Source organism: Benincasa hispida, chromosome 7 (assembly GCF_009727055.1).
Source record: "Benincasa hispida cultivar B227 chromosome 7, ASM972705v1, whole genome shotgun sequence".
Taxonomy (NCBI): domain Eukaryota; kingdom Viridiplantae; phylum Streptophyta; class Magnoliopsida; order Cucurbitales; family Cucurbitaceae; genus Benincasa; species Benincasa hispida.
The window spans coordinates 50,355,147-50,382,487 of record NC_052355.1 but is presented as its reverse complement, the minus strand read 5'-3'; the positions used below and the strand labels follow the sequence as shown (position 1 = coordinate 50,382,487).

Below are 27,341 nucleotides of genomic sequence, written 5' to 3'. Positions count from 1 at the left end.
GGGATGATCAACATCAATCTTGTAGTATCATACTTAGGTGGTTGTGGTACCTTTTCTGATGGACTAAACTTAAATTTCTTTAAGTTTCCTTCGTACCTTTAAAGAAAGGGATCAAATCATGATGTAGTTCAAGTTTTTTCCTTTTTTTTTTTTTTTAACTGGACTGAACTTGAAGTTTCTTTCAAGCTGCCTACATACCTTTCTTAATGATAGGGATCAAGTCATAATGTAGTTCAAAAAGATTTTTTTTTTTTTTATGCGCGACTGAACTTAAATTTCTTTAAGTTGCCTACGTACCCTTTATAATGACAGGGATCAAGTCGTAATGTAGTTCGTACAAAGATTTTTTTTGGGCCGTTCACATTTTAAGCTCATGCGGGCCAAGAGCATCATGCAGTTTAGGCTCTTGTAATGAGGAGCTTCTTCATTTAAACTTCAGAAGCTCTTATTTCATCATGGTTTTGATCATCATCTTCATTTGTAGGATTCGTCAATATGATGATTTTTGGCTTCACTATCAAGGAATCTTCTGTACTTATGTCAACAGAAAATTTCCTCTTCATACGTGAAGGGACACGACCGTGAATCTTTTCTTCATTGTTTTCTTCGTGGAATGACGTTGGCTTCAAGATTTTCATCCTTTCTTTACGTTGATCACTTGTTGTCTTGAGACGATCAAAAGTAGATGCTGAAGGTTGATCTTTCTTTGATATGGATATATTTAGCCTTTTGAAGGCTGAAGTTCGAGTAGAAGTAGTCGTTGGACATTGGTCTTCTTCTCCTACGTGGCCACGCTCAATCTTTGAAAGAATGAAGATTGAGCACTTGAAGGCTTAATACGATCGAAGACAGAAGTTCTTTGCTTCATTTCTTCTGAGTCGTTGACTTCTTCAACAGTCATATGATTGTTGTCGACCTCCACTATACCGACAGTGTGACATGCAATAACTTCTGATAATTTCTCTGGATGATTATTGAGAAAGCTTATTGAGAGAAATTCTGTCAAAGTTGCTGGCCGTCGGAATTGAGGGAAGTCATTGTCTTCTTTCTTAGCAGGTTTAGGCTTCTGTGTTATCCTTTTGCCTTTCTTTTTATGAGTCTTGTTCCTTCTTCTATAGCTTCAATAGGAACTCGACTCTTTTTGGGTGGAGTTTGACTGTCTTCTTTTTCGACGAGTCATAACTATCCACCCTTCGTTGTCATCTTCAACGAGCTCATCTTTCTTTTTGGAATTTGCTGTTTGAACCTCTTGCTGGAACCAAAAAACTATAGGCTCGAAGGCTTCGAACTGGATCAGACTTTGTCTTTGAGCATGAGACACAGACAATGTTGGAACACTTGAAGTCGCCACTACTGTAGTATGATTTGTCTGAGCTACTTCATCTAAATCTAGCTCAATCTTCTTTTCACGAGCCAACTTCAGAATTCGTTCCTTCAGCACGAAGCACCTTTCAACTGGGTGACTAATAACCCGATGATACTTGCAGTAGTTAGGATCATCTATTTTTCCTTCTTGTTTCTGGTTGCTTGCATTTCGGCAGCTGAATAAGTTGCTTCTCTAGTAGTTACTCCAACATATCTACCACATCAGAGTCAGGGAATGGATAAACCTTCTCTTGTCTTTCTTTAAGAGTTAGACGACGCTTCTTGCCCTCATTGTGCCTTCTTTCAAATTTTGTTTGAGGGAAATTTTAGCAGGGTCACATGAGCGACCATAGATTCTTTTGTGGCACTATCCACGATCTTTTCAGTGCCCTTGGCTTCATTCTTGTATTTTCTCCCTTCAGGGACTAGGAAATCTTTAGTTCCCTTGTTGGTGATGCTCAGCTCCATATCATGAGCGCGTGTTGCCAGCTCCTCAAACGTACGAGGTTTTATCCCTTGTAGGATGTACAGAAGCTCCCAATGCATTCCTTGAATGCACATCTCCAATGCAGATAATTCAGTGAGTCTATTTTTGCAATCTAGACTCAATGCTCTCCATCGGTTGATGTAATCAATGACTGCCCCTCTCTTCCACTGTTTGGTGTTCGTCAGCTCCATCATGCTAACAGTGCGCCTTGTACTGTAGAAGCAGTTCAAGAATTCCCTTTCTAGCTGTTCCCAACTGTCAATCACTTTTGGCTCCAAATCAGTATACCAATCGAAAGCATTTCTTTTCAAGGTACGGACGAACTGCTTGACTAGCTGGTCTCTTTTGGTTCTTGCATTTTCGCAAGTTTCAATGAAGTGTGCAACATGTTGTTTTGGATTGCCCTTTCCATCGAGCTGCTGGAACTTTAGAGGTTGATACCCAGCTGGCATTCTTAGGTTGTCGATTCTCTTGGTATACGGCTTGGAGTACATAAAGAAGGATTGTGATGGTCTTCCGTACTGAACCCGTATGGAGTTTGTAATCATATCCTGCAGCTGTTGAATTGACAGGGTGGCAACAGAGGTAGATTGTTGCGGCTGGTCTTCCTGCAAGACAGTCTTTCCTTTGTCATTGGTTTTTATAGTTAGAGATTGACTTGATTAAGCGGTTTTTCGAGCCTGTATTTGATCTCTTAAAGCAGCGGTTTCATGATCTCGCTCTTCAACAACTTTCGTTAGAAAATTTATCTTCCTCTCCATCTCTGCCATGGCTGACTCAGCCGTTACGTCAGTCACCATGACAGATACTTCATCAAAGTATGATTATTTATCTGATGATCAGTAGCAGAAACATAGCCGTCGAACAAGGGATTTTCTCTAATAAGGATCTCGCCTTTAGTAGATTCCATTAGTTTTTCCGTGATGATAGAGCTTATGTAAGTATCGCTTGCGACGGTAGCTTTGGATACAACTTTCTTTGGTGCCATTTGTAGGTTTATGGACTTGGATGATGAGAGAGAGATGAGAGGTAGAAAGGTCCCACCGGGCATGCCAATCTGTTCGCACGAGATTTCAAGAGAAATTCATTTCGTGGAACTTGAACTATGTATTTGTATTAATTTTGTGGAAAATGAGTACAATTTCTAATACATAATACTTTGATGCTTTCAAAATAAACTATAGTATTTAAGCTTGTTGATCTTCTTGAATGATCGGCTTTTGGGCTTGTTGATCTTTTTGTATGATCGGCCTTCAGGCTTGTTGATCTTCTTGGATGATCGGCCTTTGGGCTTATTGATCTTCTTGGATGATCGGCCTTTGGGCTTGTTGATCTTCTTGGACGATCGGCCTTTAGGCTTGATGATCTTCTTGGACGATCGGCCTTTAGGCTTGTTGATTTTCTTGAACCATCGGCCTTTAGGCTTGTTGATCTTTTTGGGTGATCGGCCTTTGGGCTTGTTGATCTTCTTGGATGATCGGCCTTCGGGCTTGTTAATCTTCTTGGAGGATTAGTGTTCACACAAGGCTTCTGGAGAAACTTGTTTCGTGGAGATGAACTTGAGTTGGTGTTGATGTTGAAGCGATGTGGTTCGATCTCTAATACTTGATCCTCTGATTCTCTCTTAGTTGGGTGAATATGCTTGACTTGAAGAAGAAAAGCACCGAGCGTTTTTGAAGTGGAAGTCTTGGAAGAGTCTTTATGCCTTCAAGGGTCTTTTGTCTTCTAGGAGTGCAGCTTCAGGAGTCTTGGGAGTCTTATGCTTGTTGATGAGTTCTCTCCGTGCTCTCTGAATATAGAAAATGCTTATCTTCAAAGGACTTCAGTCTTCAGAATGTTTGCATCTTCAAAGGACTTCAGTCTTCAAAATGCTTGCATCTTCAAAGGACTTCAGTCTTCAGAATGCTTGTATATTCAAAAGATCTCAGTCTTCAGAATGTTTGTATCTTCAAAGGACTTCAGTCTTCAGAATGCTTGTATCTTCGAAGGATCTCAGTCTTCAAGTGTGGTCAGCTTCAGGAGTCAAGGAGTCTTCTGATTGTAGAGAATTTTCTATAAGTTCTCTGGATTATAGAATTGTCGACCCCTCCAAATGAGGGGAGCTTCTCTATTTATAGAGTTCACAGGTGGGCTTGGGTTTAGTTGATCTATGGGCCTAGCTTTTGGGTCCAATTAGTTGCACTTGGGCATGGTTGGTCAATGGGTCTAGCTTTTGGGCCCAATTAATCAGATTTAGGCCTGATTTGACATTTGGGTCAAATTCAGTTTTTTTTTTTTGGCTTAGTTGGACTTTGACCCAAATAATAATATCAAATTGGACCAAATTAATCTTACTGATTCAACGGTCATGGTAAAACCACGTGACGTCATCGAAATCTATCTTCAACTTCAATTCAAGACATATGTCAACTCCTAATTGAGTCCAAATTTAATGATTTAGAATTTCGACATTGATTTAATAAATGACGTGTCAACTTGTGATTGGTCCAAAATTTCTCATTCAACAATAACAATTTAGAAGTTTAATCAATATTTTTTTCATATAAATTTAGTTAAGGCAAAAATTAACTATCAAATAAATTTATTTGTAAATTAAAAGAGGTTTATTATTGTTAGTCTAAAAAATTGTGAATTTTACCTAGTAAATATGTTCTGCAATTTGTTGAACACAAAAAAAAAATGAAATGTTTGTTTGTAATGATATTTGGAATGATACTTATTAGAGGGTTAAAAGTTCAACACTTTTATTGAGTTGGAAGGTGCAACTTGATAAAATTGGAGCCTAAGATTCAAAATATAACTTGTACTATACAATTGGATAAGTCTAGACATAAAAATTGATTTTTTTTTTCCTGATGAAATATTTATGATTCACTTATTTTTATTATAATTTTTTTAGGATTTTATTTTAGATTTTCCACACAGATCTTCGTTTTTCCAACAGAAGGACTAATTCAGTTGCGATTTTTCCACTATCATTTTCTTCGTACGTAATAAATGTTTGTTTTAAATACAATTTTGGTCTTATATTTTTTTTATATATTTTAATTCATTTTAGTCTCTATATTTTTAAAATATTTATTTTGGTTTTTATGTTTTTAATTTTTATTCATTTTAGTATATGTACTTTTAAAATATTCATTTTGTCATTTCATTTTCATTTTTACTTCATTTTAAAGGATCAAAAAATATTTTAAAAGTACATTGACCAATATAAACATTTTAAAAGTACAAGAACGAAAATAAACTAAAACCAAAAGTATAGGGACCAAAATAGTATTTAAATCTATATTTTTTTTAAGAAAACTTTTCAAACATAATCTTTAACTCGTCATTAAATGATATAGAAATAATATTAAATTCTTAGATAAATATCAATTTATACTCGAGCTCTTGACTTGTATCAATTTAAACCAAATGTAGTATATCAATTTACACTATATTCGAGATTCCGTATGACAAATATCACAAAAAACTTATGATTTAAGTTAATTAAGCTCCTAAATTTTCATTTTAGTTAAAGTAATTATAGCTCAACTAACATTCGATATGTGTACTGATCATAAGTCTATGGTTTAAACCTATCAACTTAGACATTTTATTATAATTATCTTTGAAAATCATTTATATAGTTCACAGTTTAAATTAATAAAAATCATAATTTTTCGAGGTATAAATTTCAAATTTATTATTTTTGACAATTAGAGTAGTAGAAAAATTTGGGCATTTGAGAAAGAAAGGAGGAAGGTTGATTTGTTGACCATTTCAAAGATGAAGATGGAAATAGATTTGGTCACAGAGAGGGACCAGACACAGCACGAATCCGTGTATGCATTTTTTTCAATGCTTTAAAAAGCTGCAGACAAGCTGTCCCAAGTGGAGAAAAAAGCACATATTTTGTAATTTTAACTAAAAGCTAAAGTTGATTAAAGCCACAGAATAATATTGAAACCCCCTTCCTCACTTTATCCTATATTTTAAAAAAATAATAAAATAATTACTTTAGTTTTCTGCATGGCTCTATGCCCATCTTCATCAAATCTTGTCAATCTAGTAGTGCACCATCAACATTATTGTCAATTTGTCACTTCCCCTTTATCTTTTCTTTCAAAAAGTTTATGCTTTTTCCATATTCTTCACAATTGCTTAAGGATTTGAATCCCTTGCCCCTCTCTATTTCAAATAAAAACAAATAAAGTCACATTTATCACTCCATAGTGAAAATAAGTGTAATCATAATGAGATTCTATCAATAGATCGATTGTAATGGACCATAATTACAAACATAATTGGATTGATTTTGATCATGTTTACTTGAGATTATAAATTTGTCACATTTATTGTTATCGTATTGTTTAAGGTCAAATAATAACGATAATAGTAAATATGTAGCGATATAGGCGTAATCTTTAAATGTTGAATTGAGCACCCTCTATTCGTCAATTTTAGTACGGATACAAAATACAAGTAAATAGTACGTGTTTAAATGGATTCACTTTTTGATTTATTACGTTTTTCATTAAAAAAAAAAAAAAAAAAACTTTAGTTTCAAATTTGTTTCTTTTCCCATAAAACATTTAGCCAGAGCTTGTTGTATTTCACTCTTCCCAAAAAAAAAAAAAAAAAAACTTGCCCGTGAAAGGTTTTGGCTTGGAAAAAGACGATTCCAAAACCCAAAATCAACGCCAAGGAGGATATGATTGAACACAATGGACAAAGAAGAAGCACAAACCCATTAAAAGTTGGAGGACACCATGTGACTTTGAAAGTGAAGCTCAGCTTACTGTTGTCGTTATAACGATCACTGTTATGTATAACCAGTGATAAAAATCAGTGGGTTTCTTCATTCTCTTTGTTCTTCAAATGGGGTTTCCTCTTTTTTTGGTTTTGATTCTTCTTCTCGTCGTTTCTTCTGTCCATTGTCAGGTTAAAGGTATGTTCATTCTTCTCTCTCTGTTTGATGCTTTGAAATGCATACCCATTTTGTTTAAAAATGAACCCCACTAGATTGATTTCTGCAAAAAAAAAAAAAAAAAAACACAGAGTTCATCAGTATAGATTGTGGAGGGACGAAGAATTTCACCGACCCAGTTACAGGGCTAGCATGGATTTCCGACGCCGGAATTATGAACGCCGGTGGGTCATCACCGGTGGAAAACCCAAATGGAAACTTGATGCAGTACCAAACACGGCGGGACTTCCCAATCGATGACAAGAAGTACTGTTACACTTTGAAAACAGAGGAGAGAAGAAGGTATTTGGTTCGAGCAACTTTTCAATATGGGAGTTTGAAGGATGAAGAAACTTACCCTAAATTTCAGCTTTATTTGGATGCAACTAAGTGGTCAACTGTAACTATTTTTGATGCTTCGAGAGTTTATGTGAAGGAGATGATCATCAGGGCACCTTCAAATTCATTTGATGTTTGCATATGCTGTGCAACTACTGGTTCTCCATTCATTTCCACTCTTGAGCTTCGCCCTTTTAATCTTTCAATGTATGCAACGGATTTTGAAGATAATTTCTTCTTGGAAGTTGCTGCTAGAGTGAATTTTGGTGCTCTAACCAAGGAGGTGATAAGGTAAGTTACTTGAGATGGGGTTTCAAGGGTTCTATTAGAATGTCTTGAGACAGTTATCTGACCTCCAAAACCTAAGTTGTATCTGTATTTGTTATATTTACGTTATTTACAATAAACTATTCTTCTTCTGTTCGTGGATGTAGCTACTACACTGTTAGTGAACCATCTAAATCAATGGTTTCAGCCTTCATTTGAATGGTGAGGAAGCTACTTATTTTGTACTTAAATCTGTTTTTCTTAGGTACCCAGATGATCCATATGACAGAATTTGGGATTCAGACCTTGAGAAGAGGCAGAATTATCTTGTGGGGGTGGCTCCAGGGACAGAAAGAATCAGCACTTTGAACAATATTAATGCAATGACAAGAGAATATCCACCTGTTAAAGTGATGCAGACTGCAGTCCTTGGCACAAAAGGAGTACTCAGCTACAGGTTGAATTTGGATGATTTTCCTGCCAATGCTAGGGCTTATGCATATTTTGCTGAGATTGAAGATTTGGGTTGGAACGAGACTCGGAAGTTCAAATTGGAGGAACCTAACATTCCGGATTCGAGTAATGCAGTGGTGAATATTGCAGAGAATGCCAATGGGACCTATACTCTTTATGAACCGAGCTATATGAACGTGACACTGAGTTTCGTGCTTTCGTTCTCGTTTGTTAAGACTCGAGATTCAACTCGTGGACCACTTTTGAATGCATTGGAAATTAGCAGATATGTTGAGATTGCTGCCAAGACCGATATGCGAGATGGTAGGTTCTTGTTCATCACCACATCTTATTATGAAGCTTAGTGATATCCTCAAACTTTTTGACTGTGACAGATTATAAATTTTCTCTACTGAAGTTGATTGATTGGTGTTTTCTGTCTCGATGTGTAGAGTCTGTTGTGAATGTCCTCCATGACGTGTCAGCAGAGAATGTTAGGTCAAATGAAGGCGATCCTTGTGTTCCAACAAGCTGGGGATGGGTGACTTGTTCTGCCACACAACCACCGAGAATAACTAAAATGTAATTTTCTTCAACTCTTCAATGGCTTTGTTTTTAGCCTTTTTAGAGCTCAAAACAATGCATTTCTGGCATGTAGAATCAGAGGTGCTATTTGAGAAATCTTCTGCTTGAGATAGGCAATGCAAGATTCAAGCCTTTTGGTATCAATTAATAGAAAATTTAAGAAGTTGAATCTGCATTCAAGTAAATTAAGCATGGTATATCTATCCTTTCACCTATTATGCAGAGAGCTTTCCAGAAAGAATGTCAAGGGAGAAATTCCACCAGAGATCAATACTATGGATGGGTTAATGGAATTGTAAGTTCAACTTGCTTTAAGCAAAGCTCTGTTTTGTAATCTATCCCCATTGCAATTCATTGCCATATCCTCCTTTTCTTCAGGTGGTTGGATGGAAATTCCCTTGTAGGGCCACTGCCTGACATGAGTAATCTAATAAACTTGAAGATTTTGTAAGCTCTTGAGGTTATCTACAATTTTCCATTCTTCAAACAGGAGAGTATGTTTCATCAAGATTTAACGTTGTGATCTTTGAACGTGCAGACATCTAGAGAATAACAAATTGACAGGGACATTGCCTTCTTACCTGGGTAGTTTGCCCAACTTACAGGAACTGTATGTACCAATCTCTAACTCTGAGCATTTTATGTCAAATAGGTTGAATAGAAAATTTTGATTATCGTTTCTCTCGTAACAATTATAGAAAGCTTGTTTGTTACATTGATCAACTCAAGTGTAAATCATTTGTGGCAGATATATTCAAAACAACACTTTTTCGGGTGAAATACCTTCAGAATTATTGGCAAAGAAACTCACCTTTAAGTAAGTACCCCAACTGATACTTCACCATAAGGCTTAAACTGCCTTTGAGAATGTGGTTTTCTTTTTCTAGGCACAAAGCATCAAAATAAAATGAAAGTCATTTGTATCATAAAATGAGTTACGAACATTGTGAGCGAGTTTCGACCTTAAGAGTCAGGACTCATCTCGAGGGAGTCATGGCTTGATGCATGAGCGTGTTTTTCTTTGTAGAAATTAATCTGTTGATCCTTATTCCTTGCATGAAGTCTATGTAGATTGTACATAGTAAGACATGATAAAATAGTTCACGTATTTGAAGTTGCTATTTGAAATGTATCCGCTCAAAGAGGAGCAGTCTTAATAAGAACTACAGGCGTGGGACATGAAGAGGGGTATGTGTTTGTTTTACATCTTTGTGATCTTATCTTGCAGGTATGATGGTAATGTGGGGCTTCACAAAAGTGAACGATACAAGATGCATTCTAAGCTTATATTAGGAGTTTCATTGGGAGTGCTTGTGCTTCTGGTTATTCTACTTTTAGGAAGTTTGCTGTTACTCCGCAAGCTTCGAAGAAGAACGACACCTTACCAGAAAAAAGGTTCCCACTCGAGAAACCTGCTTAATATCTCTATTATAGCACCACTTTTTTTTTTTCAAATTATGTCATGTCTTGTGGACTTTAGGTGGTTCTCTGCAAATCAGTACAAAGCGCTCTTCTGGCTACTCGATCGGCAAGGGGGATGAAGGCATGGCCTACTATTTATCTCTCTCCGAGCTGGAAGAAGCGACGAATAACTTCTCAAAGAAAATTGGTAAAGGGAGCTTTGGATCAGTCTTTTATGGGAAGATGATTGACGGCAAAGAAGTGGCAGTTAAGATCATGGCTGAGTCATCTACACATGGGAATCAACAATTTACGACTGAGGTAGGTCGTTGGCCTATTATTGGATTGATCTCGTTGTGTTGACGTGACTTTGAATTTCTAGAAATGAATCAAATTGTTTTCTTGAATATGCAGATCAGATTAGTCCATTTAAGATCCCTGTGGTTTTTATGTTGCCAAGAGAGAACTATGTACTTTAACTAAACAACTTTAGAAAAGCAAATGAGGGAGAATGAATAAAGTTTACATGTGAAATTATACTCAATTTTACGGACTGTAAATATCGACAGGTTGCCCTCTTATCAAGAATTCATCACCGTAATTTGGTTCCTTTGATCGGTTACTGCGAAGAAGAACATCAACGGATGCTGGTTTATGAGTACATGCATAACGGGACGTTGCGAGATCATTTATATGGTTTGTTTTTCTGTCCAGGCTTAAGGAAGGTTCACTTTTCCAGTCTTTTTCCATTAATCATTTATTGGCAGGTTCTACGACTCAAAAGCACTTGGACTGGCTGGCTCGCCTGCACATTGCAGAGGATGCAGCTAAAGGTTCATCCTAGTGAAAAACTATGTTATTTTTTCTCTGAATTTCGGGAATCCATCTTCAAGCTTTTATTTTGGGAAATGAATTGATCACTTTTTCAGGGCTTGAGTACTTGCACACTGGATGCATCCCGAGTATCATTCATCGAGATGTAAAAACTAGCAACATACTCCTCGACATCAATATGAGGGCAAAAGTTTCCGACTTTGGACTCTCGAGGCAAGCTGAGGAAGATTTGACCCATGTATCAAGTGTTGCTCGAGGAACTGTAGGCTACTTGGATCCTGAGTATGCCAAATTTTATTGTTTTTCCATGACACATTTCACCCCCTCCCCCTACGCCTGCTCATAAGCATCACCATGAACATATGAAAATAACAGGTACTATGCTTGTCAACAACTTACCGAAAAGAGTGACGTCTATAGTTTTGGGGTCGTACTCCTCGAACTGATCTCTGGGAAGAAACCTGTCTCACCAGAAGACTATGGAAATGAATTGAACATTGTTCACTGGGTATGTAAGATAAGATCTTCACTTTCGACGCATTAGCACAGTTCTCGAGTCTTTACACGATTGATTTGTTTTTACAGGCGAGGTCCCTAGTCCATAAAGGGGACGTGACGAGCATCGTAGATCCATTTTTAAAAGGAAATGTGAAAATAGAATCGGTGTGGAGAATCGCTGAAGTTGCCATACAGTGTGTGCAGCAGCATGGAGTTTCCAGGCCAAGGATGCAGGAAGTCATCTTGGCCATACAAGATGCAATCAAGATTGAACAAGGTACTGAAGGAAACCAGAAGCTATCTTCAGGCAGTTTAAAAGCACAGTCATCTCGAAAAACTTTGCTGACGACCTTCCTTGAAATCGAGAGCCCTGATGGTTCTCTCCTTCCCTCTGCAAGATAAGGTCTCGACAACTCCGACATGACTTTCAGGTAATGTACGATAAAACGATAAGATACCGATACCGTGACTGAAATATTGTTTGATAGGAACACAACAGTAGGAACACTGACAACACATTTTTACCTTTCATCATTCTCTTTCTTGAATTAGTATTTAATATGGTTTTTTGGACAGATGAAACATAACTTTGGTTATAGTGAATATGGAACATACTTAAAATTGTTCATAGGGGAAGTGATTGATCTGTTATCAATGCCTATATTTTTTAAATCAAGTGCTGCTACTGCCGAAGCATCCATTTGGCTGGCTTAAGCAATTTTTTTTATCCCATACTTTTAATTGATAGCATTATAATTTTTAATGTTTTGAAACAGAATGGCAATATAATCTTGTGGAGAAAATTCAACCCCAATAAATTTCTCATAGATTTAAGACTATCATTAAAATAATATTACAACTTGATCTTAGAATCTAATGAATTTGATTTATTTATTTGCTTATTTTTTTCTCTCCCTGTCTAAAGATTCTCAAAAGATTGCCATTGCTTTACATATACATTTTAAATCAATCGCCATCAAATAGATAATGTTCATAAAAGTGACACAATCACAATTTTTTTGGGAGTGGGATTCCAAACAGACTTTTTATTTATTTGTTAAAATATATGTATATTAGTTGAACTATGCTCGTTTTTTTGCCACACGATTACAATTTGTTAACATAAAATTGTCTTTTTTTATTTTCTTCAAGACTTTTGTTACAGTAATAAAATTTTTATCTGTTTTATTAAATCTTCTTTTAAGAAAAGATTATTCTATGTTAATTGTTACAGAAGTGGTGATTACAAAGCTTTGGTAGCATGACAATTATATGACAATTATTTTCCAATAGCTATAGAAAATGATTAAATGTTCTTAGTAATAGTAGTGAGAGTGTAGAATAGTATTAGGTTAAGATATTTTAGTTCTTGTACTTTCAACAGTCTAATTTTAGTTCATGTAATCTTTAATACATCTAAAAATTAGTCCTTGTACTTTAAATACAAATAATAATAAAAGAAAAGTTCTACATAGATAATAGATACATTTTCATAAATTATAAAGGGGATGCATAGAGACTACATATTGTTGGAAAAAAATAATCAACGAGAAATTGATTGCATCGATCAATTTTAAGATTTATTAAAAATATATAATATACTTTATATTGTCTAAAATTAGATAATTCAAATTATAAAGATTAAAATGAAATAAAATCAAGATAGAGGGGCTTTTAACTTGCATATTATTGCTAATTAATGGTTATTAAAATGAAAAGTAGAATTAGGTGAAGATATGCCATTGATATAAAAGCAGAAAGCAGTGCTTTTGGCCGGGTATAGGTTGGATAACTCGAATAGGGTCTTTAACTCAATCTTTAAAATTCAGGTTGAATTGGGTTGTTGAATTATTTTTTTATTAAATTTTTTATTAACTTAAAATATTTAAATTCATGTACAACACATTCTAATAATTAAAATTTTATAAAACTCAAATGTTAAATATCAAAATTTAAGATATCTATTACAAACTTCATGCAAATATCACAAAAATAATAATATATTGAGTTAATAATATATATATATATATATATATTTGGGTCCACCCCAATTTTTAAAAAGTACAATTCTCTTCCAACCCAACCTAAAAGAACAATAAAAAAAAAAAAAAAAAAATTCAACCTAATCCAACCAAAAATTAAAATAAATTAAAAAATTGGATAGTCTATATTATTCGGATTGTCGGGTCATTTGAACATCCTAAAGATAAAAAATAATTAAATGTTAATCTGAGAAGTTTGACTATATAGACGTAGAAAAACGAGAAGATTATGAAATCTAATTAATCAATTAGGTTGCAAAGTTATTTTATACTTACAAACATTAATAAGGATTCACATATCTATTGGGCTGCACATGAGAACACCATTAAGGATTGTGACCTCTTTTTTTAATTAATTAAAAGACCCAAAATCCAAAGCAAATGGGAATATAGTTATAAATATATAATAAAAAGATAAATAAAATTAATATTGTGAGTATGAGATTATATAAATTTATTGCCAAAATAAACATATAACTCAATTGTCATAAAAAAAAAAAAAAAACTTCAAAGTGAAGTTTGATTCTCCTTTTCTATATTGTTAATATATATATACTAAACAATGATGGAGACATTTGGTACCATAAAATTGACAATATAAAAATAATGTTAATTATGATTAGTTTTCTTAAGGTGATTATGATTAGTTAGTTAAAATAATTAATTATTATTGGATTACAAAAACTAAAATTATATATATAATGTTACTATTTATTTATTAATGTTAATTTTATTTAAAAAATTAGATGTACATTATTTTATGGATTCTTAAACATTAAAAACGAGTAAATTTTGACATATTTATGGGGTATTATTGCATCAAATTAAATAGGGATAACAAATTTAGTTCCAATGCTAATTTGAACATACCTTAATTGTTTGAGACATGTCATCTTACAAAAGGCTAGAAATTCCGACTTTTAACCATACAAGTTGAATTTGAAATAATAATAAAAAAAAGAAATGATTTTTTTCATTATATTAATTTTCTTAAGACAATTCTCTCGAAGCACAAACGTACTCGTCACCATCTAAAAAAATGTGGATAATTATTAAGAAAACATTTTTTCATATATAAGGAAAACTTTTTTTTTTCTTTTTAAAAATCTTCTTCCTTATGATCAAAGCATCTAAAAAGTTGAAACAATTTTATGAATTAATGAATGATTAGTAGGTGAAATCTAATTTATATCATCATAAAATTGATTAAAGTTGAATAATATTTTGTGCCAAACCCACCCTTTTTGATTTGGTAGATTAACCAATATTAGCCATGAACTTATGGCCTTAGGGCAGCACCACAATTCATCAATTAGCCTAACTAATCTAACTAATCTTAACTTTTAAATTAATTAAGTGGGTACATTTCATTTTGATTAAAAAATTAAAAAATGGAAATAATTTAAATAATAATTATACTTTTCAATAATGGAAGGCTGAAAAATATATAATATGAGTTAGGAAAAAAATTCTTCTTATTTATTTATTTTTTAAAAATTGAATATTGAAAGGCTAGGCAATCAGCTTCACAAGCAATAAAGGAATATGTTTTGGATGGATAAGAATGAAAAATCAAAGCTTTATCAAAAAGGAAAAAAGAAAAAGAAAAAAGAAATTGAAGCCATCCCCCCAACAAACCCATAATGGACATTGGACTCTGCCATTCATCTTCATCATCATATCTCAGCTGAAACTTGTTCTTCTTATAAGAAAGCTTCTTTTCCTGACCACAGAGGCTTAGTAAAGGTCATTTCACTGCCAACCCTCCATTGACTAAAGAACAAAGCTCCTTAAAAGCTCGAGAAGAAAAAGCTTCTTTTTGGGTTTCGAAAGTAGGTTTGGGGCTTACCTTCTCCATTTTCAGTTTCTTCTTTTGTTAAGGGATTTCGGGTCTTCAGGGTTTCTTCTTTCGCCATACCCACTAAAAAAATCAGCTTCACGCTCTGGTTTTCTTCTTTTCTCTCTTGTTTTTCATCGGTTTCTTGCAGAAGAGGGAAGGGAATCTTTCAGATTATGTATTATCAACTGGAGAAATTCTCTCATCAGGATTCTCTGGAAGTCTTGGAAGCGGATATTCAGTATGCAAATTCTCTGTGAGTTTCCCCTTTTGATTGTATTAAGTACTTTTCTTAATTTCCCCTTTTCAATCGTGATGATCGACATCTTAGTTTTGTTTCTGCCTGGAAGCGATTATAAGGGTAGTTTGGTTTTTCCCAAAATAGGTATAAACTGTTGTCTTTTGGGGTTTTGATGATGCTCTTCTTAGATGTTTGATTGTTTTTGGTTTGATTTTTGGTCTTTTAGGGCGGCTGCAATCCCCATGGCAAAAGGGGGTGTTTATCTTCAAATGAAGTTGGTTTATAATCACTTGGCTCCCATTGTTTTGTTTTTGCTACAATGGATGGATTGTTCTTGCACTTGCTTGCTTCCAAGATATTTAAACCTCTTCCACATACTTGTGTACAAGGTCTGTTGGCTTTTGTAGTTTTAGACTATTGATGATTATATGAAGTTTCTTTCGACTGCGTCGTGTGGGTATGATATATATCTTATTGTTGATATTGTTATCAATTCAGGTATATCCAGAGGGAAAACAAAAACGAAATATATCCAGGCATGGAAGGAAGGCAACTATTAGGGACTTCTATGGTACTGACTTGTTAAGTTTGTTAGCTGATGTTCTTTCCTTCTTAAGTAGTTTTGTGTATTCTGATGTTGTGCGTTTCCTCTTGTTTTGAATTCCAGCTATAATATTGCCTTCACTTCAGCGAATCCATGGTAGCTTGGATAAGTTGGACGATTGCAAGGAAGGGCATCACTGGATTGAGATGTCTAGCAAGAAGAGAGGTGATAAAGATGGTAGGCTTATGAACATCGATATGAAACGAGAAGATGAGTGTGGTATTTGCTTGGAGCCCTGTACAAAGATGGTTTTGCCGAATTGCTGTCATTCAATGTGCATCAAATGCTACCGAAATTGGTAAAAATAAATCTTATCAAGCATCTTCATTGTCTATGAAGCACTTTGAAGTGGCCTTTGTGCTCAATTGCTCTTTCTTTCTACATTACAGGAACACAAGGTCAGAGTCCTGTCCATTTTGTCGTGGCAGCTTAAAGAGAGTCAACTCAGAGGACTTATGGGTGCTCACCTGTAGCGATGATGTGGTTGATGCCGAAACTCTTTCCAAGGAGGACATGTTGCGCTTTCATCGCTATATAAACAGCCTTCCAAAAGACTATCCAGATGCCCTCTTTGTAGTATATTCGGAATATCTAATTTAGTTCAGACTTCAGAGTAAACTGTATAGAGGGAAATCCCAACACAAAATGTAAAGGTCAGAACATATCCTCTCTGCTTCATATAGAATAATTGATCACATGACATGCTTAGTTAGAACTAATAATGAATCAATGTAAGATGCCAATCATCTCCCCATCTCGGATTATGTATCTTATAAACTTGAAAGTGCCTTTTCTAATGCACTAATTGTCAATAAAGATGAATTTGGTTTCTGATGGATTATATCATATGTTCTGATCTTCAAAAACCTTGAATTCACTGGTGTAGTTTGTGGGGTCTTCCCTTGGAACTTCAACTCTCTGAGCTTATCGTGAGTTAGTCTGTTTATCGATCATGGTATATAAGTCATCCTGTTTTCTCGTGTGGGGGTTATAATTATGTCATCAACAAGATAGCCTATGATTAATAATCATGGTTGGCTGAAGTACAATAATTTGCGAGAAAGTAATCTGCTGTCCAAAGGAATTGAAAATGATTGAAAATCCACTTTGAAAGCAATGCTCATTGCAGAAAACAGACTGAGATAGAGAAAACCGTGGGGAGATATTTCTCTGCCAAAAGCATCATCTTAGACTGATTGAGATTCTGAAATCTAAGGTCTAAAACAAGGAGGAGGAATGGTTAACATATTGACTTGGATTGCAGGAGTTTGAATAGCCTTTTCATTTAGTACACATTTGAGTTTTTCCTGATGTTAGACTACACATTGAGAAATGAATGCTTGTAATATTTTTCTGCTCATAAGTTGTACCTCATATTGACTTATTGACTTTGAATGTCGAACATCCTCAAATAAGACATAGACTTAAGACATAGACTTATTGTCGAGCAGTTATAAATAGTTATTCGTCTAAGGAGAATAGAAAGAAACGATATAAGTGAAATGAGTATTATGGTCTCTTTTATAAGAGTTAAAAAGTATAGAGATTGTGTAGCTTCCACGAAGATTTTGGTAAGGATGCACACATATCCCAAATTTGTTAATAAATTCCATTTGGCTTTGGTTTTCATAGTTGTTTGATGCCCACGGGGCCATCTCCTTTCTTATTCAACAAACTTTAATTTCCAACCAAACGCCTAAAGTATTTGTGTCACTACCATTTTTTTAGTTCTATGCTCAGATTGAATTCTGTATCTACTATATTTCTTTTGATTATACATATTAATCAAAATTCGAATTAATATATTAATTTGATTGAACGAGGGAAGAAAGCAAGGACTTGAAGAAATGAGTTAAAATTTTATAGTAGTCTCTTATATAAGTATTAATTAGTTGAGGTATTCTTCCGCCTTAAGTGAGAACAACGTAATAAAGTTCTCTAAAATTTTGAGAGGAGATGGATCAAGTTGAAAATACCATAACAAACAATATTTCTCGAGAGAGAGAAATAGTTTTTTTAAAATTTATATTGTAGATTTTAGATATCAAGAGTGTACAATCAATCAATTTTGAACACGTCATGCTTTGTAATCTCATATAAGAATGGTCAAGAAACCAATTTTTCCAATTTTACAAATAATATCATGTCAAGTTATTTATTAAATTTTCAAAATTTCACTTAAATCGAGTAATTGAGGCAAATTTACACTAACTATATAGATTACAAATTTTTCCATAATTTTTTTAATAATGAAAAGTACTTGAAACATGTTGAACATTTGGTTGGCGATTAACACTAATTTGAATATAACTCAATTTATTATGACTTCGAGGTTAAAAGTTTTATTTTCTACCCACATGTTGAAAAAATAACATACGATTAGCTTTTTTTCAGAAATTTCCAACCAGCTTCAAAATTATAGAAATAAATGGATAAGTAAAAATGTTCCATTTTGTTCACCTAAAGAAATCCGCCAACATTTTTAATTTTAAATTATTGTTAAATAATTACGGCCAATAGGCCATAATCTTAAAGTGACTGTTAAGAAATAAAAATGAACGGTTAGGATTCGAAGAGACGTTCTCCTTCTTTAACCGATCGCCTTCAAACTAAATAACAGTAGTGAATAAGCGTCCACCTGAGCCCTGCGATTGAGACGAACGATGGCGCTAAATCAGATCAATTGTTTCGCGAAGTGAATCGCGTCAAACTCTGCAGATTCATGTGCAACAGTTTGTCGACCTGTTGATCCAGTAGCTGACGATTGTACGGAATCGCGACACCGATTTTGCTGGTTTCCATTTCCTTTACGCGCCATTTGGATTTATTTATTGTTTTTTGAATTTGTGATTCAACGAATTTAAGGGTTTGAATCGTAGTTTTTAAGGGTTTAATCGTTATTTGATTCAATTTAGGTTTCATTATTGAGCTTCTTGATTTGCCAGTATTGGTTTCGTTTTGTTTGAGATCTAGTTCTCGTTGAGAGGTTAGGGCGGTTGGGTTATGAGATATCGACATGTCCGAGAATCATGATCCAGAGCAGGCGCTGCAGAGTTCAGGAAGTGGAGCTGAAGATGGAGCTGAAAGGGTGGAAAATGCGGTCAATGTTAATGTTGGGGAGTTATCCTCCGAGACTGCCGCGGATACTGTTTCGGAGAATGACTCCGTTTTGCAGTCCTCTGAAGTGTCCACTGGATTTTCCCCTTCTGAATCCAACCAGGTTAGTGTTGTGTTATAGTATTTACTCACATGCAGAAGCTGCAGAATTTTCTTAATATGAGTTTTCCTTTTCAATTAGAGAAGAAAAGGAAGTTAAATGCTTTGAAGATAAAATTATTTTTAACATGGGCTTTAGGGATCAACGTTGTCGCCAGTGGTTCCTCTTACTGAACGTGCAGAGAACTCTGGACAAGATGGCCCTGATGGTGCTGTAGTAGTCGAAGATGCTGGAAAAGAAGATATGTTTGTGGACTGCCCGGACGAGTTAGTTGGCAATGTTGATAGCAGAGAAGTAGTAGCAGCTGGTGAAACTCAAGGTAGTTTGACAGAGGAAACGCCTTCTGATATGCAACAGGAATTACAGTATGAGCTAGAAAAGGTTTCTCTAATGCACGAGGTGGAAAACACGACGGCCACTCTGAATAAGACCATTTTTGAGAAAGAAAATGTCATACACGACTTTGAGGTTCATAACCACCCCCTCCCAGTTGTGGTTGCATGCTTTTGGAATGGCATTAAATTGTTTTTTTTTTTTTTTTTTGTGTTTGATTTGCAGGAAGAAAGAGAGGCTTTTGTGCAAGAACTTCTTATCATTTGTCGCCAACTCAAGACTGCTACTAATCAACCGTCATTGCTCAATATTACCAGCAGTCAGTTGAATGAGAGCCTTCATTTGCATGGAACTGAGCATGTGGAAGAAAACACTTCGGGTATTAATACCACATTGAAAGACCTGGTAAATGAATGCTCACAATTGGTTAAGAGGAATTTAGATGAACGATTGCAGTATGAAGCTACAATAGGAGAACTCCGTAATAACCTTTTAATGAAGGATCAAGAGATTGAATATCTTAATGCAAAGGTTATTGAATTTTCGGTGTCTGATGAAGTTGTTCGCTCTTATGCAAATTCGATCGAAGATTCTATTAAAGTTTCATCAGAAAAGGAGAGGGATATGGAAGCCACATTAGATAGAGTGTTAACTTCTCTCAACTCAGTATTGAATCAGCAGCATCTTCTTGACGATTCTATATCAGAAAAAACACTTCATGTTGAAAGAAGCACTTCTCTGTTAATTGATAATTATAACAAAATCCTTCTGGATATCAATCAACTCCAAAAATGTTTATCTGGGGCAGAGTCAGACATCATCTATACTGACGTTGGAACAATTTTGGCCTCTGCTCATGATGAGTTAATTCAGCTCAAAGCTAAAGAGGTAAGCAATGTTGAAAAAATATATCATCTGGAAGATGAAAATAGAAGATTGGCAGATGAGCTAGACAATTACAGGTTGACAGCTGAGACTGTTAATGGAGAACTTGAAAAGGCAAAGAGTGAGCTGGAGCAGGAAAGGATAAGGTGTCTTAATACCAAAGAAAAGTTAACAATGGCTGTGACAAAAGGCAAGGCATTAGTACAGAAACGTGATGCATTAAACCAGTCTCTAGCTGAAAAATGTCATGAACTTGAAAAATGTTCTGCTGAACTGCAAGAGAAATCAAATGCTTTGGAGGCTGCCGAACTAATTAAGATTGACTTGGCTAAAAATGAAACTTTAGTTGCATCACTTCAGGAAAATCTGTTGCAAAGGAACATGGTTCTCGAAAGTTTTGAGGATATTATATCTCAACTTGACGTTCCACTGGAACTTAAATCAATGGGCAGTATGGAAAGACTCAAGTGGCTTGTGGATGAGAAGAAAGTTTTGGAGGCTATTTTATTGGAGTTTTATAAATTAAAAGATACTGTGAACCTATCTGATTGGCCAGATTTGATTGCACCTTATGACCTGAAATCTTCTGTCAGTTGGCTTAAGGAAGCATTTTTTCAGGCTAAAGATGAAATAATGATCTTGCAGGATGAACTTGCTAAAACAAAAGAAGCAGCACAGGTAGAGATTGACCGCATAAGTGCATTAGTTTTAATCAAATTACAGGAAAGTGACTATCTCCAGGAGCAGTTGGATGATTTGTTAAACAAATACGAAGAAGTCAGGATAAAAGAGCATCAGACTTCGTTGGAGAAGACTCAAATGATAAAAATGTTGCAAGAAGAATCTGGAGTGACAACAAGTGATGGAGGGATCAGTGAAACTTCGTTGGATTTGAACTTGCTTGTTTACAGATGCTTTCAAAGGATAAAAGAGCAGGCTTGTGCTTCTGCCAAAATCTCTGATGAATATTTGGAATCTTTTGAAAAGGTTCGTGCTCTTTTGTATGTTAGTCATCAGGATATGATGCTCTATGATATAATTCTGGAAGAGGAGTCTTCTAATTTGAGTAATTGCTCAAATAGGTTAAGATCAATATCTGAAGAACATAGAGAAATTAAAGAGGAAAATGACTCTTTGCAGAGGGATCTTCAGAGATCAGAGGAGAAATATGCCATTCTAAGGGAAAAGTTGTCCTTGGCAGTTAAGAAAGGCAAAGGACTGGTTCAGGACAGGGAAAGTTTGAAGAGTCTCTTGGATGATAAGAACACAGAAATAGAGAAGTTGAAACAACAATTAGATAGTCTAGAATCAACAGTTGCTGATTGCAGAAATCAAATCAATTTGTTGTCTATTGATGCACAACGCATTCCGGAGTTGGAGTCTGAACTTGGTATTTTGAAGGACAAATGCAATCAATATGAGCAGTTCTTGTTGGAGAGCAATAATATGTTGCAGAAAGTAATTGAATCAATTGATGGAATAGTTCTTCCCATTAATATTGTTTTTGAAGAGCCTATAGCTAAGTTGAAGTGGATTGCAGAATACATTAGGGAATCTCATGATGCTAGGATACGTACTGAACAAGAATTGGAGAATGTTAAAGAGGAATCAAGTAATATGGAAAGTAAATTAGGAGATGCTTTAGCTGCTATGAAATCACTGGAAGATGCATTATCATCCGCTGAGAACAACGTTTTCCAACTTTCTGAGGAGAAAAGGGAAATAGAATCTAGTAAGAGACACATTGAACAGGAATTACAGAAAGCACTAGATGAAGCCTATTCCCAGTCCAGCATGATGTCTGCGGAGGCTTCTTTATCCATGAGCTCACTTCAAGAATCGTTATCACTAGCAGAAAATAAAATATCTGTGCTTGTCAAAGAGAAAGAAGAAGCTGAAGTCTGTAAGGTCACTGCAGAGATAGAGTCTAAGAAAGTAAAGGAGCAAGTGGCTGTTCAGACAGATAAATTGGCAGAGGCCCAGGGAACTATAAACACATTAAAAAAGACATTGACCGAGCTTGAGACCAATGTTGCTTTACTGACGGAACAGAATGCTGAAGCACAAAGTGCTATAGAGAAGCTAGAGACTGAGCGAAAGATATTGCAAGAGGAAGTCAGCTCTCAAGCGAGCAAATTTATTGGGGCTGTGGAAGCAAGAAAATCCTTGGAAGATTCATTACTTAAGGCAGAGAGTAAAATTTCTATAATTGAAGGAGAGGGGAAAGTTTCTGAAAATGAGATATTTGCTCTAAATTCCAAATTAAATGCATGCATGGAAGAGTTAGCCAGGACAAATGGCAGCTCACAGAGCAGATCTGTAGAGTTTGCGGGCTACCTCAATGATCTTCATAAGTTTGTTGCAGACGAGACATTGTTGACTGTGGTGACAGGGTGCTTTGAGAAGAAGTTTGAGAGTCTAAAAGAGATGAATATCATTTTGAAGAACACCAGGGATTGTCTTGTTAACAGCGGCATAATAGATTCTCACAATCACCATGCTGTCAAGGTAATTTTCGATGCTTTTCTAGATATCAAAATTGGTAATATACTATTTTCTATTACTTTCAACAAGTGCACACAGTTTTTTCTGCATAGACAGTTTTTTCTGTATCCCAATCTGTCTATGCTGGTCTCTGTCTTTAATGTTTGTATATTTTGGTAGCTCATTTATTTGGCTTTGGTTCAGCCTGATTTCTTTTTGTGGCCTGTTTTTCTATAGTATTCTTATTCTTCTTTATAAATGCAGTTCTTTTATCGTAAAAGAATCTGACTATTATTATTATTGTTGTTATTTTATTTGGATTTTGCATTTTCTTTTCTGGATGCAGCCATTTGATGCGTTTTTTAATCTATTAACAGTGCAGTATTTTCCTCTCCCCCTGGGGCACATTGACGTGTCTGCTCTTGCAATTATAGAAATTTGTGAAGTATCTACTTAATTATTGTCAAATATTCCGGATTTGTTCTGATTACATTTTTTTTAAATTTAATCTAGGATCTGAATGTTATGGAAACCCTCTCTCATGGAAAGCTCCTTGATTTTGCTGTTGAAAGTGAAAGTCGTGAGGTGGTTGTTGAAGATGATGTTGGTAATATTTCATCATCTTTTAGAAAGATTCGGGAAGAAATCTGGTTAAAGAACAAAAAGTTCACCAATTATTTTGAAGGTTTCTCCTCTTCAATGGACGGGTTTATTGCTGGTCTGTTAAAAAATGTGGAAGAAACAAGGAAAGAAATAGTTTTTGTGTGTGAACATGTGGAGTCCTTGAAAGAGATGGTGAAGAATCTCGAAATGCATAAACAAGAACAAGAAATTACCAGAGAGATGCTGGAAAATGACGTTTCACTTCTACTGTCGGCTTGTGTTGACACAACAAAAGAACTTCAGGTCGAAGTGACCAACCATCTACTTCTACTCAACTCCATTCCTGAACTTGACAACTTGAAGGATACCATACCCATGGAAAGTAGTGAGACTAGTGGAGCTTCAGCTGCAGAGTCTCGAGCAAAATCATCTAGTAGCAAATCAGCTGCTGCTGCAGAAAAATTATTATCTGCTAGTAGAAAAGTTCGATCTATGTTTGAACAGTTTGAGAGCACCAGCAAGGTTGCAGCTGGTAGAATTCAAGATATGCAGCATATATTGGTAATAACCGAGGCAACTACTGAAAAAGTTAGAGAAGAAAAAGACTTGAACCAAAATATGGTAGTTAAGTTGGAGACTGATTTACAACTATTACAGAGTTCCTGTGGTGAACTTAGGCGTCAACTGGAGGCTTGTCAAGCAAATGAAGAAAAGTTAAAAGAAAGGGAGGCTGAAGTTTCATCATTGTATAGTAGTATGCTGGGGAAAGAACAAGGTAAACCAATCTTCTTCTTTCTTCAAGTAATTGTAGAAGTTTTCCACGATCTTTTAAAAATTTTCTGATTTATTTATACTTTTCTCAGAGGCAGAAAACTGCGTCTTGTCAACAATGCAAATGAAAGCCCTCTTAGAGAAAGTTAGAAGGATTGAGATCCCTTTGGAAGAATCAGAATCACTAGATCAGGAAAAATATGATTCACCTGATGTAAAGAAGCTCTTTTACCTAGCTGATTATGTTTCTGAGTTACAGAATCAGCTCAACTTATTATCTCATGACAAGCAAAAGCTGCAGTCTACAGTGACTACACAAGTACTTGCATTTGAACAGCTGAAAGAGGAGGTTGACAGAGCTTCGAGGAATCAACTTGATTCAGAGAAGATGAAGAAAGATCTATCGGACGTTTCTTTTTCTTTGGTACAAATGATTAGTTTGTTGGATAGTAACTACAGTGGAGATTCGAAGCCAGATGGCTTGAAGGGACTAGTTAGAACTTTAGGAAAGCAGATTCAGGATATGCTTTCAGAATCTGAACATTCAAAAACTAAATTTGAGGAACTGAGTAAGAAGTTAACAGGGAGCCAAAAAGTTGTGGATGAACTAACTACCAAGAATAAGCTACTTGAAGAGTCACTTCAAGGGCGGACATCTCAACCAGAGATCATCAAAGAAAGGAGCATCTCACCTTCCTTTCCTTCTGGATCAGAGATATCAGAAATTGAAGATGCGGTACATATTCATATACTAGGAAGATTGAATTTACTTGTGAGAAACGACAAAGAGAAATAATAATAAAGAAACTTGTTGATGTTTTTAAGATGTGGAATATAAGTTGCTTGCTTGGGTCAGTCGAGATTGGTAGTTACTGTATTATCCAGGAGTACAAGAGTAGGATGCTGTTTTGTGACCTTTTAGATGTGCATTCGATATAAATCTCTTGGCCCGAAATTTCGTGGATCACATCTTCTACTGTTTGGTATTTTGCAGGGACCAACTGGGAAAAGTGCGATGCCACCTGTTCCATCAGCCTCAGCTGCCCATGCACGAACTTTGCGAAAAGGTTCAACTGATCATCTTGCGATTGACATAGAGACAGAATCTGATCGTTTAATAGGAAAGGGCATGGAAAGTGAAGACAAAGGTTTGTTATTAGTTTTGCCTATTTGTTTGATCAGTTTCAAAACATGGAGAATTTACACGTCTTTCTTTCAGGTCATGTGTTCAAATCACTTAATACATCAGGTCTCATCCCAAGACAAGGAAAACTTATTGCGGATCGAATTGATGGAATTTGGTAAGTGCTATTTTTTACAAAAATACACGCTTCACCTAAACTCCTATCTAAATTATTATAGTATGGTTAGTTGACTATGGTCTCAACATGATTATATTTATTGAAACACATGGATTTCCTCCCCACCAATGTTTTAAAAAGCCCTCTCGGGCACGTGCCTAGGCCCAAGGTGCAGGTCTGACGCCTCACCATAGAAAAATGAGGCTCACAAAATAAGGCATGCCTTAGTCGCGCGCCTTTTGTGAAGCCCCAAGGATCAAAGCCCTGTGCCTTGGAGCTTTTCAATTATTTTTAAAAAATAGTAATAATTAAGGATTTTCCTTTTTTATTAACTAAAAGGATCAAGTTTACCAAACCTAAATTCAAAATTTCTTGTGTTTGGATCCATTTTTTTCCATATTTCTACTCCAATTATACTCTCTCTTTTTAATGTAATATTTTTATATATAGTGTGCCTCACAGGAAAAAAAAAAAAAAAAGTCCACATCTTTTTTGTGCGCCTTGCGCCTAGGCTCCCGAGGGCCATTTCACCCTAAGGCACCTTGGGCATTTAAAAACACTGCTCCCCACCATATAGGGAAAATGATTAGAAGGCATTTGGAACTCTATTTGGTCATACTCAACTATCATTTTCATTAAACTGTCACATAACAAAGTACACTCAAAATTCTACCCTTTGGATAAGACACGACACACGAGCATTCCTGATGCTAATCCCTTTGCAGGGTTTCTGGTGGGCGAATTTTAATGAGTCGTCCAGGCGCAAGGCTCAGCCTCATAACCTACTGGTTCTTGTTACATATATGGTTACTGGGAACCATTTTGTGACCCAAATAGAAACCATCCACCACCCAAGAGATTTCCTTCACGTGTCGGTAATTTGTATCATGTATATTGCAACAATCCTCTTTATTTTTTTTCTTGGTTCATTTATTGACTTCATTAGATTATACCTGTTGTCACGCCTATATTTGGTTCTCGGGACTCAACTTTTAGGAGTTCAGAGAACTCATTTCTTTTCTGTACGTGTTAGATGATAGATCAAGTTATAGATGAATAATAGAATATAGGCCTTGATACTTTTCCTTTTCATTTCGTTCGTCAATCTACACTTTCATTGACCATTTTCTTCAGTTTACATGGTCAATTATGTAACTTTCTAACGCTACCAAGGTTCCAACTTATTTCTAGTAGCTGGCCGTTTAAAAGTCGATGTATAATTCTTTTTAGAAAAAGACAACGTGTAATGATAACTTCTTTTGGGAAATATTTTCCCCTTTTTTAGAACAAAAATATGTTTTGAATCACATTTTTTTAGTGACAATTATTCTTTCTCCAAAACCCTAAGTTGTAGATAGCTTGGTTCCTATATTTTTAGTTTGACCCGAGTTTAAATTCTACTTTGGTCTTGTACTTTTAGTTTTAGTTCATTTTGGTTCATGTACTTTCAGGATGTTCATTTTGGTTCATGTACTTTTAGAATGTTCATTTTGGTTCCTATATTTTCAAAATGTTCGTTTTGGTCCTTATGAGTTTATTTTTGATTCATGAACTTTTAAAAAGTGACCTTTTTTTATTATTTAGAAATGAAAGAAAAATAAAAATGAAGGGATCAAAATAGTTACTTTTTAAAAGTACAAGAACCAAAATATTCAAAAGTTGAAAGTACAAAGATCGAAATGAATATTTTGAAGTTACAAAGACTAGAATAAACAAAAGTTGAAAGTGTAGATACCAAAATGAACATTTTGAAGGTACAATAAGTAAAATGAACCAAAATTAAAAATATGAGAATCAAAGTAGTATTTAAAACAACTTTCAACTTCCCAAAATTTTTTAGTGA

At 35.2% G+C, this 27,341-nt stretch overlaps 3 protein-coding genes across 6 annotated transcripts; all 3 read left to right on the top strand.

The window, feature by feature from the left end:
• The first annotated feature begins 6,465 nt into the window (after nt 1–6,465).
• Nucleotides 6,466–11,898, top strand: LOC120081410 (probable LRR receptor-like serine/threonine-protein kinase At1g67720). 2 transcript variants are annotated; one of them, XR_005482811.1, is made up of 15 exons: nt 6,466–6,785; nt 6,896–7,433; nt 7,675–8,186; nt 8,315–8,444; nt 8,671–8,742; nt 8,826–8,894; nt 8,986–9,057; nt 9,196–9,264; nt 9,676–9,842; nt 9,928–10,169; nt 10,418–10,544; nt 10,616–10,681; nt 10,778–10,944; nt 11,058–11,190; nt 11,268–11,409. XR_005482811.1 is itself a non-coding variant. In XM_039036251.1 (15 exons), the coding sequence occupies exons 1-15, from the start codon at nt 6,716–6,718 to the stop codon at nt 11,580–11,582; spliced, it is 2,769 nt and encodes a 922-aa protein (XP_038892179.1). In that variant the 5' UTR covers nt 6,468–6,715; the 3' UTR covers nt 11,583–11,898. The 2 variants fall into 2 exon arrangements, 1 of the variants encoding a protein (XP_038892179.1); XM_039036251.1 differs by having other exon boundaries at nt 6,468–6,785; nt 10,778–10,964; nt 11,268–11,898.
• Nucleotides 11,899–14,799: 2,901 nt separating this feature from the next.
• LOC120082076 (E3 ubiquitin-protein ligase AIRP2-like) lies at nt 14,800–17,336 on the top strand. Of its 3 annotated transcripts, none has more exons than XR_005483035.1 (6): nt 14,800–15,315; nt 15,527–15,689; nt 15,799–15,871; nt 15,968–16,202; nt 16,294–16,557; nt 16,791–17,336. XR_005483035.1 is itself a non-coding variant. In XM_039037297.1 (6 exons), the coding sequence occupies exons 2-6, from the start codon at nt 15,236–15,238 to the stop codon at nt 16,502–16,504; spliced, it is 762 nt and encodes a 253-aa protein (XP_038893225.1). In that variant the 5' UTR covers nt 14,800–15,054; nt 15,211–15,235; the 3' UTR covers nt 16,505–16,745. The 3 variants fall into 3 exon arrangements, 2 of the variants coding, with proteins under 2 accessions (XP_038893225.1, XP_038893224.1); XM_039037297.1 differs by lacking the exon at nt 16,791–17,336 and having other exon boundaries at nt 14,800–15,054; nt 15,211–15,315; nt 16,294–16,745; XM_039037296.1 differs by lacking the exon at nt 16,791–17,336 and having other exon boundaries at nt 16,294–16,745.
• A 1,184-nt stretch (nt 17,337–18,520) lies between these two features.
• Nucleotides 18,521–26,622, top strand: LOC120081655 (putative leucine-rich repeat-containing protein DDB_G0290503). Its single transcript, XM_039036702.1, has 9 exons — nt 18,521–18,670; nt 18,878–19,124; nt 19,260–19,589; nt 19,680–22,847; nt 23,337–24,201; nt 24,290–24,933; nt 25,192–25,345; nt 25,417–25,498; nt 26,224–26,622. The coding sequence occupies exons 2-9, from the start codon at nt 18,921–18,923 to the stop codon at nt 26,324–26,326; spliced, it is 5,550 nt and encodes a 1,849-aa protein (XP_038892630.1). The 5' UTR covers nt 18,521–18,670; nt 18,878–18,920; the 3' UTR covers nt 26,327–26,622.
• Nucleotides 26,623–27,341: the final 719 nt, after the last annotated feature.

What these genes read in the sequence shown, in the direction of transcription:
- LOC120081410 (XM_039036251.1), top strand. Translation starts at nt 6,716, where the DNA reads ATGGGGTTTCCTCTTTTTTTGGTTTTGATTCTTCTTCTCGTCGTTTCT. An exon ending in TGTCCATTGTCAGGTTAAAG is followed by an intron (nt 6,786 to 6,895) that starts GTATGTTCATTC and finishes AAAAAAACACAG; the next exon opens with AGTTCATCAGTATAGATTGT. An exon ending in TGCAGAGGATGCAGCTAAAG is followed by an intron (nt 10,682 to 10,777) that starts GTTCATCCTAGT and finishes TCACTTTTTCAG; the next exon opens with GGCTTGAGTACTTGCACACT.
- LOC120082076 (XM_039037297.1), top strand. Translation starts at nt 15,236, where the DNA reads ATGTATTATCAACTGGAGAAATTCTCTCATCAGGATTCTCTGGAAGTC. An exon ending in ATTCAGTATGCAAATTCTCT is followed by an intron (nt 15,316 to 15,526) that starts GTGAGTTTCCCC and finishes TTGGTCTTTTAG; the next exon opens with GGCGGCTGCAATCCCCATGG. An exon ending in AACTATTAGGGACTTCTATG is followed by an intron (nt 15,872 to 15,967) that starts GTACTGACTTGT and finishes TTTGAATTCCAG; the next exon opens with CTATAATATTGCCTTCACTT.
- LOC120081655 (XM_039036702.1), top strand. Translation starts at nt 18,921, where the DNA reads ATGTCCGAGAATCATGATCCAGAGCAGGCGCTGCAGAGTTCAGGAAGT. An exon ending in ATGTCATACACGACTTTGAG is followed by an intron (nt 19,590 to 19,679) that starts GTTCATAACCAC and finishes TTTGATTTGCAG; the next exon opens with GAAGAAAGAGAGGCTTTTGT. An exon ending in GATCGAATTGATGGAATTTG is followed by an intron (nt 25,499 to 26,223) that starts GTAAGTGCTATT and finishes ATCCCTTTGCAG; the next exon opens with GGTTTCTGGTGGGCGAATTT.